At 39.6% G+C, this 14544-nt stretch overlaps 1 protein-coding gene across 5 annotated transcripts in view; it reads left to right on the forward strand.

The window, feature by feature from the left end:
* Positions 1-14544, forward strand: part of BLNK (B-cell linker) — a 58443-nt gene that overhangs the window by 40902 nt on the left and 2997 nt on the right. For 2 of the 5 annotated variants that reach the window (XM_006880083.1, XM_006880084.1), the window contains 7 exons: positions 3579-3651; positions 3985-4012; positions 4760-4802; positions 8068-8152; positions 8599-8630; positions 9191-9267; positions 12164-12247. In XM_006880083.1, coding sequence (XP_006880145.1) covers positions 3579-3651; positions 3985-4012; positions 4760-4802; positions 8068-8152; positions 8599-8630; positions 9191-9267; positions 12164-12247 — 422 coding nt within the window. Of the gene's footprint in view, positions 1-918; positions 988-3578; positions 3652-3984; positions 4013-4759; positions 4803-8067; positions 8153-8598; positions 8631-9190; positions 9268-12163; positions 12248-13817; positions 13974-14544 lie in introns of all 5 variants that reach the window. The other 3 variants (XM_006880080.1, XM_006880082.1, XM_006880081.1) reach the window with 3 other exon arrangements.

A 14544-nucleotide genomic window follows, 5' to 3' on the forward strand; every position in this document is an offset into this window, starting at 1 on the left:
GATAATACATTGTCCCATCATCCACCACTTTAGATTCAATGCACTTTTTTGTTATTGTTAAGTCCTCTTCCGTGAGCTCTGGCTCATAGTGACCCTCTGTATAACAGATTGCCCCATTCTGCCCCCTCCTCACCCTCTCCTCTATGCTTAAGCCCATTGTTCCAGTCACTGTGTTCATCCATCTCCTTGAGGGTCTTCTTTTCCTTCCCTGACCTTCACTTTCCCAATCATGATTTTCAAAAATTAACAAAACTCCTATATTCTCTAGACCTCCAAATGAAATTTTAACAAAAATCTGTCATAAAACAATCTCTCTCTCTCTCTCATAAAACAATCTCTCTCTCTCTCTCTCTCTCTCTCTCTCTCTCTCTCTCTCTCCCCTTCCATCATATTGGATCTGACTGGTACACGAGATTGCCCCTCCTTCTCCAGCAGAGCATCTGGAGAGCATCTGATGGATTTGAACCGTATACCTCTGGGATTGCAGTGCAGCTTTTGCCACTAGGCCACCAGAGCTCCCTTGTTTATTCCTTTTAATCACCAATATGTGGTGTTAATGTGTTATTGAGTTGGAACCAACTCATCTCTGACCTTCCAGCAGTTTTACAGAAGCTGTAAATCATATGGGAGAAAAATGTTCATCTTTCTCACAAGGAGCAACTGGTGGATTTGAACCACCTGCCCTTGGGTTGACAGCACAGCTCCTTACCACCAGAGTTCTCCATCCATAATATATTCATTCTAATGGTGTTTGTTATGTGAATTCTAGTATTAATGACTGTGTGTTTAATAACTCTGTTTCCCATTCTTTGCAAATTCTCTACTATGACCCATTGCTTCACAAGGCATTTTTGCATAAGCATGAATTTCCCTCAGTAGAGACATCTGTTTAATTGTATGTATATTTGTGTATTTAAGCTCCCATGGTGAACAGATCAACCAAACCAAGTAAGTCTTCACCAGCCTCTCCACCAGCACTAGCTTCAGGTAAAGTATATGTATCATTTGGACTGGATTTTAATCTTATTCCAAATAAGATAATGAATTCAGATCAAATACAAAGAAGTCATCACTTGTTTTTCTAATTTTCTTAATAAATGGTAACAAAGGGCTCATCATTGTCATGTGTCCAATGGCGTCTCAGTTGAAGGGACCACTAACCCATCTCTCAGAGGACTAGGTCCTGGTTGTCAACCTACTTCTCTGGGAACTTTTCAGGCTTCTCCTTGCCTCCTCCTCTGACTAAAGGTATCCCCACTGCTCAGCTGCTTCTCTTGACCCTTCTTTCAAGGTATGATAGTGGTTAGTTAAGAAAATGGATTTTGAGGAGGGCTTCCAACTTTTATTCCCCCAGGTTCAGTCATGGTTGGTGAAGTGAAACTGAGATGGACTAGAATTTGCAATATCACCCTCTTTGAAAACAACAGCAGTGTGTCGGCTGCATAGCAACCAAATCTTTTGACCAACACAGTATGGGGCAGAGGGACAGGGGGAATGGTGCCTAATTCAAAGATAGTGGCTGACAGGGCACTACTTTGAATATGTCTCTCTCTCCACAGTCCTGCAAATAATCCAGTCTCCTGCATTAGACCATGGAAAGTACTCCCTAAACTTCTTGCTGACTCTCCCATTTCAGAATTTCAACTTGTCACTTTGCTCCAGTTATAGTTTAGGCACCCATTTTTGCAAATCCTGGTCAACCTGGTTTTGTTTCATTGGCCATGACTGAAACAGCTTAAAGTGGTTTGAAACTCTTGCTGTGAGCCAGAAAGACTTGGATTGCAATCCCTAGTGCCCCTGCAAATTGTAGACTTAAATATTTATTAAGGTCTTGGCAAACATTTAGGAGTTTCTGGTAGTAGAAACTGTTAAGCACATGATATTAACCAAAATATTGGCAATTAAAATCAACCCAAAGGTGCCTCAGAGTAGAAGAGATATCTGCTCATGAAATAGAAGGATCACTACACATCTTCTCAAAGGCATCCACAAAAGTACCCTTATGTTTTGCTCATCATTAGCCACATAAAGTTGTTGTTGTTGTTGTTGTTGTTAGGTGCCAGCGAGTAGAGTATGACTCATAGTGACCCTATGAACAACAAATCTAAACCCTGTCCTATCCTGGGCCGTCCTCGCTGTCCCCAAAACTCTCAAACCTATTGCCACAGTCACTGTATCAGAGGGTCCTCCTCTCTTCTGCTGACCCTCCACCTTTAGAAGTACGGGGTACCTTTCCAAAGGACAGCCTTTCCTAACAATGTACCCAAAGTGGGAGAAAGATGGAGAGTCAACTCCCATGTCATCTATTGTCTGAAAACCCACCAGAGGGTCAGCTCTGAGGCGGCTCCAACTCACTGGTCACAACAGCAACAAATATCCCACATAAAAGGACATGCAGTAAATTAATCTCATGCACTATTTACTGTCCATAGTCACATTGTGAGTATTGACTCATGAGGCTCAAATAGATCTGCTTTTGAACCCCAGTCCTGACACTTAATAGTTGCATTGCTTTGGACAATTTAACCTCTCTGAGTCTTGCTTACCTCTGCTTCAGGGTAGATGAGCCTTCTCATAAGAAAAACTTCATTGCTGTGAGGTCAAAACCAACTCATAGCGGAACCTCCAGTGTGTTTCTGAGGCTGTAAATCACATGCGAGGAGATTGCCCATGTTTGTCTCTTGAGCCACTGGTGGATTTGAACTGCCGGAGAGGCATGACCTTTGAGAGGGTAGCACAGATCCCCATGGACTAGGCACCACAGCCCCCTAGGAAAGGCTTAAGGAAGGCATATCTACATACATGGCATAATGCCCATGTTTTAGAACACAGTTTTGTACTATTGTTGTTATGTGCTGTGGAGTTGTCTGCGACTCATAGCTACCCTATGCACAGCAGCTCTGATGCCTGCCCTGTCCTGAGCCAGTCTCACTGATACTGACACACCTACCCCCAGTGCCCCAGTTACTGTATCAATCCATCTCATCTAAAGTCTAAAATTTGCCCTGAAGTACCATGAAACCGAACAAGGAGGCTGGTTAGTCCATGATGGTGATATCATTTTATTAAGGGGTTTCTTACAAGTCAATCCCATGGGCAGTGGCAGAGCCAGACCTGCATCTCCGCACCCATTAGAGGGAGGTGGGGACTTTTATATCTGTAGTAAACAAAGGTGGCCTGTCACCAGAGCTCAGACCCCCAAGGTCCCCTAGCAAGTATTACATAACTTGCCCCTGTACAGTACAGCACCGACAGGCACCGAGAAGACCGATGATAGGATGACAAAGCAATAACGATTGCCACATTTATTGAGATTACTTTTTAAAGTTGTGATTCACATATTATAAAGTTCATCTATCTTATATGTACAACCCCCTTGACAGAGCTACGTTAACACCCCCACGATGCAGTCTCAGAAAATCCCCAGTCCCTCCTCCCTCTAGCTTTGATGCAACTGCCCATATATTTTTAACTGAAAGCAACAAAAAAATATGCATGTGTTTCCCCACGTGCCAGAAATCCAGTCACATGTCAACCGCAGGTTCAAGACTTTAAGCCTGACTTGTCTTTGTGTGCAGGTCGAAACAGTGGGATCTGGGAGTCCACGCTACCATGTTCACCTGTAGCACCATGTCCACTACCAAGAGCTGGGTGAGTACCTTCTGCAGGGAAGAAAATGAGAGCAAGAAGCCCAAGGTCACCAAGTAGTAGCAGAACCAGAACAAGAGCTTACTACTGCAGACTCCCTGGAAACTAGAGCTCCCACCGATCTCAGCTAACCGCTTTCCCATCTCAGAGGACTCCATCAGAGGTTAGGAGGATCATAAAGAAATCCTATTTTTGTTCCTTTCTGCCAGTTGAGAATAGTCTTCCTAGACATTGACAGTAATTGCATAATTCCAGTTTAAACTTGAGGGCAGAATGCCCAGTGGTCTCCCCATGTTTTCACTGTGAGTTAATAAAGCTCATGTCTTCATTCCACAGAAAGAAGCCAATTGCATCACTGAAGGCAGTAAGTTACTTTTGCATTTAAAAGTGCTTCATATTTCCTGCAATTTTATAGTCACCTACTTATGTAAGGTGAACACAGCAATCTTAACAACTGAAGCTGCTGCCCAGATGGTCCAGGAGAAACTTCTAGAGCTGAGGAAACCCAGAAACTGCTTGGTTCCAGCAGCTTCGCTGAGTGTGCACACCTGAGAACAGAGATCATGATCAGGGTGCCCACCTTCTACTGTCTGCCCTCCCCACATAAGCCCATGTGCCTAGTATCCATCCACTCACCTGAGAGGTAATGGCTGACAGCAGTGTGTCAGGCACACTTAGGCTTGACTATTATCAGAGCATGGCGAACCTGGGCTACTCCACTCTAAGAAGTCCTCCTTGAACTTGGTGCTTGCCCTGAAGTCTCATATTCATAATCATTTACCAAGAACAGAAAATCACTTACCAAAGCCAGATGCCAGAATCCTTCTGCCCAAGCACTTCTACCTGGGTAAGGTCTGGTGGTCCACCCTTCATGGATCAGAGAGGTCCCCAGATCAAGGCCACTGTCCCTTCAAGGAGACACTTTCAGCCAGTTGTCGCTAAACCAGTTGAATTGGAGGGTTGTGTGTTTTTAACTCTTGTTGGGACTGAAAGAACTGTGAAGTCTCAAAGACAGGTTCTCCCCAGACAATTATTTTCATAAGATTGCTTTGATTTCTATTTCTACATTGAGCTGTATTGAATACCATTACCTTTTCCTTTATAAATACAGGCACCAATTACCTCTCAACAAAATGCATCAAGTGCTTGTGAAGGTAAGCCTAGATGCCTAGATGATATTTTGAAGAATCAGTATGTATGCTAATGTTTGTTTTATTAAGGATTTGAATATAAATGCATTTCTAAATTTCTTGTGTTACAAGGTAATTATTATTATAAAACTGATTTTCTTTTAAAAAAAATATCTTCTCTCTGGAATGAGCAGCGGAGCAAAGCCTATCAGAATCTGAGTTTGTCAAGTAGTGTCTTTGGGATAAACTACAGTCCATACACGAAAAATCTGCCTTTTTTTAGATAGGTGTGCCTTACAAGAAGCAATACATTGGGTCCTGAAGACAAATTTAGAGCGGTCCTCATCTTTTGTAAATAATATTTCCATTAAAGCCATGAAAATATTAAAAACCTGCTCAAATGAGCATGTTTCCTTACTAAGCTTTCAAAGTGCAACTGCCTCTCTTAGAGAATTTTCAAATGCTTCCTTTCGTTTTATCATTAGCCCAAAACCTTACACATATTTTCAATTAGAACTGTTCTAAGATTGCTGAATATCCCATGGATGGTCAAAAGAACACACAGATGTGTCTCGGAGAAAGTGCAGCCAGAGTGCTCCTTGGAGGCAAAGATGATAAAGCTCCATCTCACATACTTCGGGCATGCTGCTAGGAGAGGCTATTCCTTGGAGAGGGACATCATGCTTGGAAAGGTGGAGGGACAGTGAAAGAGAGGAAGACCCTCAGCCAGAAGGATTGACAGTGACTGCAGCAATGGGCTCGTGTGTTAGTGATTGTGAGGATGGCACAGGACAGGACAGGGTTCAGATCTGTTGTTCATAAGGTATCTATGAGCTGTACTCTATGGCATCTAACAACAATGTTAAAAACTCTTTGTGTTTGGGGAAATGACTGGAGGAAACTTCATAAGTCTCAACACTTAAAGCCTTTTACGCTTTTCACCATCTATCCACACACTTGTAGGTACCCAGTTGTAAAATCTTATAGTTAATGTTGTCCTCACCTCACCATTTCCTGAGTTGATATGGGCATCTCTACAACACTCTTGTCCATTCTCTGACTTTGGACAATGGATAATTCCTGAACTAACACTTCTCTCTACTTTCACTGTTCCTCTAAGGTTTTTCTACCATTTCCCACAGTTTTCATTCCTCTTCCTCCTTTCCTTTATGTCTTTGTCTTTCTGCCCTTCTTTCCCCTGTGGTCTTTCCTGCCTTTTGATCAGGAACCATGAAATCACAGTGGTTTATGATCTCACTAATAGTGGAATAATAATAACAAACTGCTGTTCCCATGGGTACTGATTATGGTTCCAAGTAAAAGAAAATCCTTGACAACTTCAATATTGTCTTCATTTGTCATGATGTTAGTGATCGGTCCAGTTGTAAATATTTCTCTTTTTTTCCCCCCTTCTCATATTTTTATTGGTTTGCTTACAGTCATTCATATACACTGTTTCATGCATATACATTGTGTTTTCTACAATCTTTCATTTACATTGTGTTCCATTCATGTACATTGTGCTTTATACAATCATCCATATACATTATAGTTTATATAATTAATTACTGTTGAGATATGCCTATTACTGCCCTGTCTTTTCAAGTCCCCATTGAATCTTTCCTGTTCCTTCACACCTCCATCTTTCCATTAACCTCCTCTGTTCTGGTGGTTTCCCTCCTTCCCCTTTTTCTGCCCACTTCTCCCTTCCCCCTTTCCCTTTTTGAACATTTATAAACAATCTTGCTCAGTTATTCATTTTTACAATCATCATATGCAGCACTCGTTCTTATGAGACTGAATTAGTTCACGCAGCATCATGCTCTCCAGACTCTCCCATGTTATATTTTACAAAATCATTGTTCCTTAGTAGTATTTTCCACTGTGTGAGTGTACCACAATTTTTCAGTCCATTCGTTTATTAGTTTTTTATTATTTTACTAGCTTATTTACAAAATTAGAATACACTGTTTTCCAGAACAGGTTCTTCCAATTCCCATTCATTTATTGATGGACATTTGGGTTGTTTCCGTGTTCTTGCTATCGTAAATAATTCTGCTGTGACCATGGGTGTAAATATCTCTGCTGATGTCTCAGTTCTGATTTCCTCAGGGTATATTCCTAGCAGTGGAATAGTTGGGTCACATGGGAATTTCTGGTTTTTTGATGCTGAGATGTAATCCATATGGAAGGCTGAAGTATTCAATCATCATGAGTAAATGCTGCAAGTCCTTTTGATATTCAGCAAACAAGGTTGTGTTATCTACATAACGCAGCTTGTTGATGAGTCTTCCTCCAATCCTGGTGCAGCACTTTTTGTTACGTAATCGTGAGCAGAACCTATAAACTTGACACAAACTCAAAAAATTGTCTTACTCACTTTGGTGCATGTCACAAACTAAAGTGTGCCTTGCTCTTTATTAACTCAGTGTTCTGGGGGTTCCTGTGGTAGAAGGTAAGGAGCCCTGGTGACACAGTGGGTTAAACCCTGGGCTTCTAACCTGGAAGCTGGTGCTAGAGCACTCTCCAGGAGAAAGATCCCATGGCCTTGGAAGCCCTGTGGGGTGCTTCTACTCTGTCTTAAAGGATTGCTATAAGGAGTTGGCTTGACGGCAATGGTTTATAGTGGGAGAGCAGTAGTTCTCAGTCTTTCTTCCATAAAGGAAACATTGACATCCTCAATGTTTAACATGCCTCTAGAGAATATGCATGATTTTGTAGCAACAATTTCCTAGGGATTCAATATAAATTTCTTATAGTTTCCCTTTGATCTAGTTGTAACTCTTTCTCTTCCTCTGCTATCAAGGAATACAAAGTGAAGATTACAGAGATAATGTTGAATGTATTACAACTCAATATTCCCTGTGTTTCAAAAAGAGATCATTCATGAGATGTTATTATTTTACTTATTCTCAGTAGCAAGTCATTCCTATTGTATGTTACACTTGGGCGCTGTGGTATTTGGCGGGGGGGGAGGGGAACCACAGAAAAAGTTAGGATTGAGGTGTTCTGAGAGTAGCTAGTAGTTGCTCATCTTCTGGCTCCTGAAGTACTCACACACTTAAAAAGGACGGGCATGGGAGTATGGGAGCGTGTGCTGGGTGGAAATCCTTGTCCTAACAGCACAAACATCACCTGACTGACAGGTGAACAAAGCAATGAGAACCGCTTAAAGAGAAGCTCCTGGGAAGGCAGTGGACCAAGTTTAGTTCTTGGCTGCTCTTGCAGCGTTTGAGGGCAGAGTCAGCCATTTCACTCCATGGCTAATACGAGAATTTTCCTCATCCAGGAAAGCCTATTCCTGCTGAACGTCATCGAGCGTCTAGTCACAGACAAGAGGCGGGACAGTCACCAGTGTTGACCCCTGTCCAGAAGTAAGAATCCTTTCTTTTCAAATTAAATTGCTGCAGGAATTCACATTTGTATTGTTCCCCTACACAGTCAGCTGGCTTGTAAATGCTGTAAAGATCTGCTGTTTCACTACTTTCTAATGAAATTTTTTAAAAAGGTGCAAAGTTACTAACAACTCTGAAATAACTGCTCAGAGCTGCAGACATCTAATATTCAGGTGCCTTTTCATTATAGGGCTCAACAAAAACCTCATGCCTTAGACAAGGCTTGTCTTTTTTCAAAATTATGAAGAAGTTTATGATAAGTAAAATTAAAGATAATTTATGGGTTTGGACCTGTTTTATTTATTAGCTGAATGTCTTGATTCCTCTGTCATGCACCTGTTTAGCTCATCTTAAATGTAAACCAAAATCACACTTATTTATATGATGTTTTTTCCCTTTAATTATTATGAAATTATTTCTTTCAGGCAAATTCATCAAAAACCCATACCTCTGCCAAGTAAGTGCAGTGAAGTCTCTATTGCCTGCTTCTCCACATCTACATTATAAGCTCTTTAAGGCAGAAATTCTCAAACATTTTATTCTCAGGATGCCTTCAACACTTAAAATCATTGCAGATTCAAAGGGCTATTGTTTATATGTCTTTCTATTAATACTTACTGTCTTGGAAACTAAAACAGATAGTAAATGTTTGTTTACTCATATAGAATAATCACAAGCTCATTACTTGTTGATATAAATAGCACATTCTTATGAAAAACAACTATATTATCCAAACAAAAATTCTAGTGCAAAAAGTGGCCATATTTTGTTTTCATAGAGCTCTTTAATGTCTAAGAAATAGAAATCTGGATTATCATTTTTGCTGCTGCATTCAACCTACTACTGTATTTTCTTTTGCTTGACAGACCTCATATAGATTTGTAATTGGAAAAGACCTGTGTGAGAGTGTGTGTGTGAGTGTGTGTGTGTATGTGCACGCACGCACCCTGTAACATACACCATGGTAATATTACTCAGGAAATAGTGAAATTAATCCATTTTTCAAATTCCTTTTAGGATTTCCAGAAGGGGGAAGTCCAACAGTAGAAGGACAATTACCCAACTTCACGTCTAATTTCAGTTTGTCAGAACAGGTATGAAATGAACTATAGATATCCTCTGATGAATGAGAATATTGATTAAAGCTTGAGAATAGTCTGCATTTTAAGGTAGTTTGTGCTTGTCATTTGGACATAGAATGCATTTCTTCCCAGTAATTTGGGCCTTCCTCCACTTATGTCTATTCACATTTCATTGCTTGGACTATATACCAAGAAAATAAGAAATGAGGCTCAAATGGTAACTTGCAAACCAGTATTCATAGCAGCATTATTCACCATTGCAAGAACATGGAAACAGCCCAGATGTCCAACCACAAATGAATGGATTGAAAGTTGTGTTACATTCATACAATGGAACACTGCACAGCACACAGGAGCAATCATTTTTTAAATTTACTGCCTACCTTGGAAGGCATTGGAAAACATTATGCTGAGTGAACTAACTCGGTCCCACAAGAACAAATACTGTATAAAACTATTATTGTAGAATGAGTAAGAGTACCAAGATGGGCAGGAGGCTAGAAGCAGAGGGGTGAGAATGGGGGGCAGTTGCACAATTTGATAGGTGGGTGGGGTGAAGGAAATGGGAAGAATCTTTTGTGAAAAACAATGTATTCAAACTTTGTAAATAAATCAGTATAAAATTTTTAAAAATTAAAATATATTTTTTAAAGGGGGAAACTCTGGTATCCTAGTGGCAAGCACTACAATCCTGAAAGCACACAGTTTGAATTCACCAGCTGTTCTGTGGAAGAAGGATGAACAATTTCCTTCTGTGCAACTTAACTGTCTCTGAAAACCCACCTAGAGGGTCAGTTATGGTTCTGTTCCAACTTGATGGTACACAACAAGAAGAAACAATTAAAAAAAAAAAAGAAGAAACAATTAAGATTTCCTTTTTAAGAAGCCCAACAAACTAGTACAGGCTGTTATCATTCTTCCTTTCAGTTAAATTTTGTTTAAACTACAATATCCTCCAGATAGATCTGTGGTGGTTTATGCGATTAAAACTCATGTAAGGCCATACATACAGTTTATAAAGGACAGTCTAATCTACAGTGTTCTGTAATAATGAGATGATATGATCTCTCCTCCATGCCATCAAAGTAGTTGAAGGGCTCAAATAAGGTGGTGATTGTTGTTGTTGTTGTTGTTAGATACCATTAATTGTGACTCATAGCCACCCCATTAACAAAATATCTGAATCCTGTCCTATCCTGTGCAATCTTTACACTTCCTGACACGCTAGAGCCCATGGCGACAGTCACCATGACAATTCATCTGGTCATAGGTCTTCCTCTTCTTTACCAGCCCTCCACCCTTCCCAGCATCATGCCTCTCTCCAAAGAGAAGCAGCTTCTTGAAACATGCCCAAAGTATGTGGGGTGAAGTCTCATAATTCTTGCCTCCAAAGAGCACTCTGGATGCACCCTCTCCATGACATATCTGTTTGTTTTCTTGGTCGTTTGTTCACTTGTTCAGTGCTCTTCTCCAACATCACAGCTCAAAGGCATCAATTCTTCTGTCATCCGTATTCATTGTTAGCTCTCAGAGGCATAGTAAGTGATCAGAAGGACTATGGACTGAATCAGATGCATCTTAGTTCTCAAACTGACATCATTACTCCTTGTTAATTTGGAGAGGTCCAAAACGAAAAATTTTCCCAAACAATGCATCTCCTTATTTCCTGGCTGCTGGTCCCAAGGGAGTGAATTGTGGATCCACGCAAGATGAAGCTGTTGACAGTGTCAATCTCCTCTCTATCCACCATGTTGGATATTGGTCAGTGGTAAGAATCTTTGTTTTCTTGACAATGAGATGCAATCTATACTGAAGACAGTATTCCTTGATCTTCTGCAACAAGTGCTTCAAGTCCTCCTCACTTTCAGAAAGCAAGGTTGTGTCATCTGCATAAGGCAGGTTATTGATAAACAGTCTGGTCCATCTACGTCCTAAATAAAAGGACTTTGAAAGCCCTATGAACCCTAAAGGAATGAGCATAGTTATCATAGTATAGAAGTAAAGCCCAGACTGGAAGTCAATTGAAATGAGAAAAACAATAACATTGTTTATCAATTGGAACATGGACTATAGCTTGAATGTTGGAAAACCGGTAAGTGTTAAAAATTAAATAGAATGCATGAACATCAACATTCTAGGCATTAGAGTGAGAGGAGATGGGCCAGGTTTGGCCACTTTGAATCAGATAATCATATGGTATACTATACAGGGAATTAAAAACAGAGGTAGAATAGTGTTGCATTCAGACTCAAAAAGTCAATGTCAAGTTCTATCCTGAAATACAATGTTTTGAGTGATGGGATAGGATCCATATAGGGAAGACCCATTCACACGACTATTATTCAGATAAGGTAAAATTCATAAAAAAATACTGCACACATGGAAAAGCAACCCACAAAGCAACGATGGTAAAAGGATGACAAATAAACTTCATTACTTAACTAGGAAGTAAGAACAAATAGTTTGGGGACCTAGAAAAATTTTTTATATAGACAGCTAAGGCCAATCAGGAAATTTAGTCAATTGTTTATATATGCATCGCAGGTGACTCAAAGGCACATGACAACAATGATATACTTACTATGATAGGTTTGGAAGCAGGAATGGCATCTACTTCCTGAACAACATGCTTCCGGAAACTCTACTAACTTTGACAAATGTTGATAGTTGTAGAGGGACTTCAGGCCTTTTGTTCATAGGGTTGCTATGCTTTGTGCTTGACTCGAAGGCAATCAACAACAACATGTATGTATGTATGGTTGACCAAAGAAGACATAAAACTAATTTTCCAATTACTGATTCAAGCGTAGTTATACTTGGTAATGCAAAGTGAATCTATCTCTCATACATAGAAATCACTGAGCTTTTTGGTTTATCTCATGCCTCCAATGCCCATTCTCCTTTCCAGGAAGCTGATGTTCACTGTAAACCATGGTATGCTGGTGCCTGTGACCGCAAGTCTGCTGAAGAGGCTTTGTACAAGTCAAACAAGGTCTGACCACTTTTCAATTCCATATTATGCACCATTGTTATCCTTAAATTATGCTCATTAAAATAATTGTCATGACTAAGAATCCTGGGATCATTTTCCTTTGTGTACTCAAGAGGAACCACCATCCTCCCTCGCATTCAAGCATCTCTCTCTTCTTCCCTGTCTCATTTCTACTTGTCCTCTCATTTCAACAAGGATCTGCAGACTCTGCTGCTCTCCAACAGAGGGAGGGAAGAGCTTTCTGGAGGGAGGCTCCTCTGTAAGGCTTGAGGCTACATGAGACTCATCCAGGAGTAAGAAATGACCAGCTATTTTGGATCATAGCCTGGGGTGAAATAGTTGGGTCAAAATGGCAAAAGAGACCATGAAGTACAATTTTTGGAGAACCCAAACAAATCAAGGGTGAGGTTTAGACAATCCAAGAAAATCCAAGATTAAAGTGCCAGCTTAAGTCTAAGGTAGACCCAAGGAGCCCCCTATGTTGGAGAATTTTCTTTCGCTATGCTCATATCTTTCTTTATATAATATATGCATTATTCTTGGGCTTTTCCTTTTTTACTCACCCACTCTCGTCTAGCTCTTTCCTATTTTTCTGTGCCATATCCTTCAGTTTATAAATTTTAGTAATTTTAAATGAACCCTTCTTTGTATATTGTCTCTGAACTGTGTCTCTTTTTCCTTGTCACTGGAAGTCAGTAACAATTCATTTGGTAAACGTTTAGGAAAACCTAACTGTGTCGGGTGCTGTACTTGGCACGAGGAATTTGTGGAGATGAGACATTCCTGTCTCTGAAGGTTATACCAAGAAGTAAAAAAGAAAATGGAAAATTCCTGGCTCTCTTTTCTCTAAATTCACAAATTACTCACCCTGATGAATGAATTGGCAAGCCGATGGAACTGACCAGAAAGTCAGAAATAGAACTATCTTCATATGCTATCTAATGTGACAAAGAGTGAGATCTCTGACAAGTGCATTTAGGTGCTCAGTATTGTGTGCTCACATCTGGCAAGGCTCTCTCATGCTCTTTCTGAAGCCGGGAAGGTGATTCTGAAACTCATATAGAAAAAGAAATGTGTAAAGAAGAGCACTGCGATGAAAGCATTTTTGTTAAGATTAGGTGAATTTTGTAAAAAAAATGTTACCACCTCCATGGTGATACACAACAACAATAACTGGTGATAATGACTTTTTTTTGCCTAGACTCATTAACACTGTATATTATATAAGTGGTGTCATTATTTCCTTCTGAGTAGAAGTTATTTTTTTTTCCTATTCGTAGACCACTCTCAAGCATGGCTTTAAGCTCAAGAGTGTCCTATAGTTTTGAGCTTAATGTGTCTCTTCACATATTTCTAAATTCTAAAACTCAATATGCTATTTAACACTTTATAAAGCTAGCATTGAACTTAATCAGATAATTTCCTATGAGCATATATTTTGCAGATGTCTTTTTCTTGAAAAAATAGCAATATAAACTAATTAATAATATTAAAATTATGTAGCTAGCTAATCAGCTTTTAAGTGTAATTTAGGTGTGAAATTATGTCTCTTTTTTAATCTGTTTAACAGGATGGATCATTTCTCATTCGGCAAAGCTCGGGTCATGATTCCAAACAACCTTATACCTTAGTTGTATTCTTTAACAAGCGAGTATATAATATTCCTGTGCGATTTATTGAAGCCACAAAACAGTATGCTTTGGGAAGAAAGAAAACTGGTGAAGAGGTCTGTAATTTTTCTTTTAGCTAAACTCTATTATGTGTTGAGCTCAATTATATTATACTGTAATAAGTGCTAAGAATGTGAAGAAATAATACATATTAGGTCATACGTAAACAATAGATGATAATATGTTCAGGGCTTTCATCTTATTGAAGAACAGACAGAAAGAAAGACAGATGTGATGGTCAAAGTGGCTACTTAATGAGTTCAGTTTAACTTGGGATATGTCCATGGAACATATCAGTCATGGGTGAACTCCAGCTAGAATTAAGATTATAAAAACCAAAGTCAGGAGACAGAGCTAAAGTTCATAACAGAGCTCTCGTACCAAGTTAAGTGATCAGGTAAAGATCCAGAGAACCAAAAATCTAGTGAGTCGAAATATTAGACATAGCCCTTGGACCTCAATGAGTTTAGGGGCCAGTAGCAAGAAAGGAGTATCTTGTAGATCTTAAATGTTAAGTAAACATCAACTTCTATTTAATCTTGGCCAAACTCAATGTTTATCCTATCCCAGTGTAGCCAGGCTTTTCTTTCCTTTTTTTTTATAAATTTATTTATTTTTCATTTCAAT

The sequence above is a fragment of the Elephantulus edwardii genome, unplaced genomic scaffold (assembly GCF_000299155.1).
Source record: "Elephantulus edwardii isolate Elephantulus edwardi_28Jun2011 unplaced genomic scaffold, EleEdw1.0 scaffold00006, whole genome shotgun sequence".
Taxonomy (NCBI): Eukaryota; Metazoa; Chordata; class Mammalia; order Macroscelidea; family Macroscelididae; genus Elephantulus; species Elephantulus edwardii.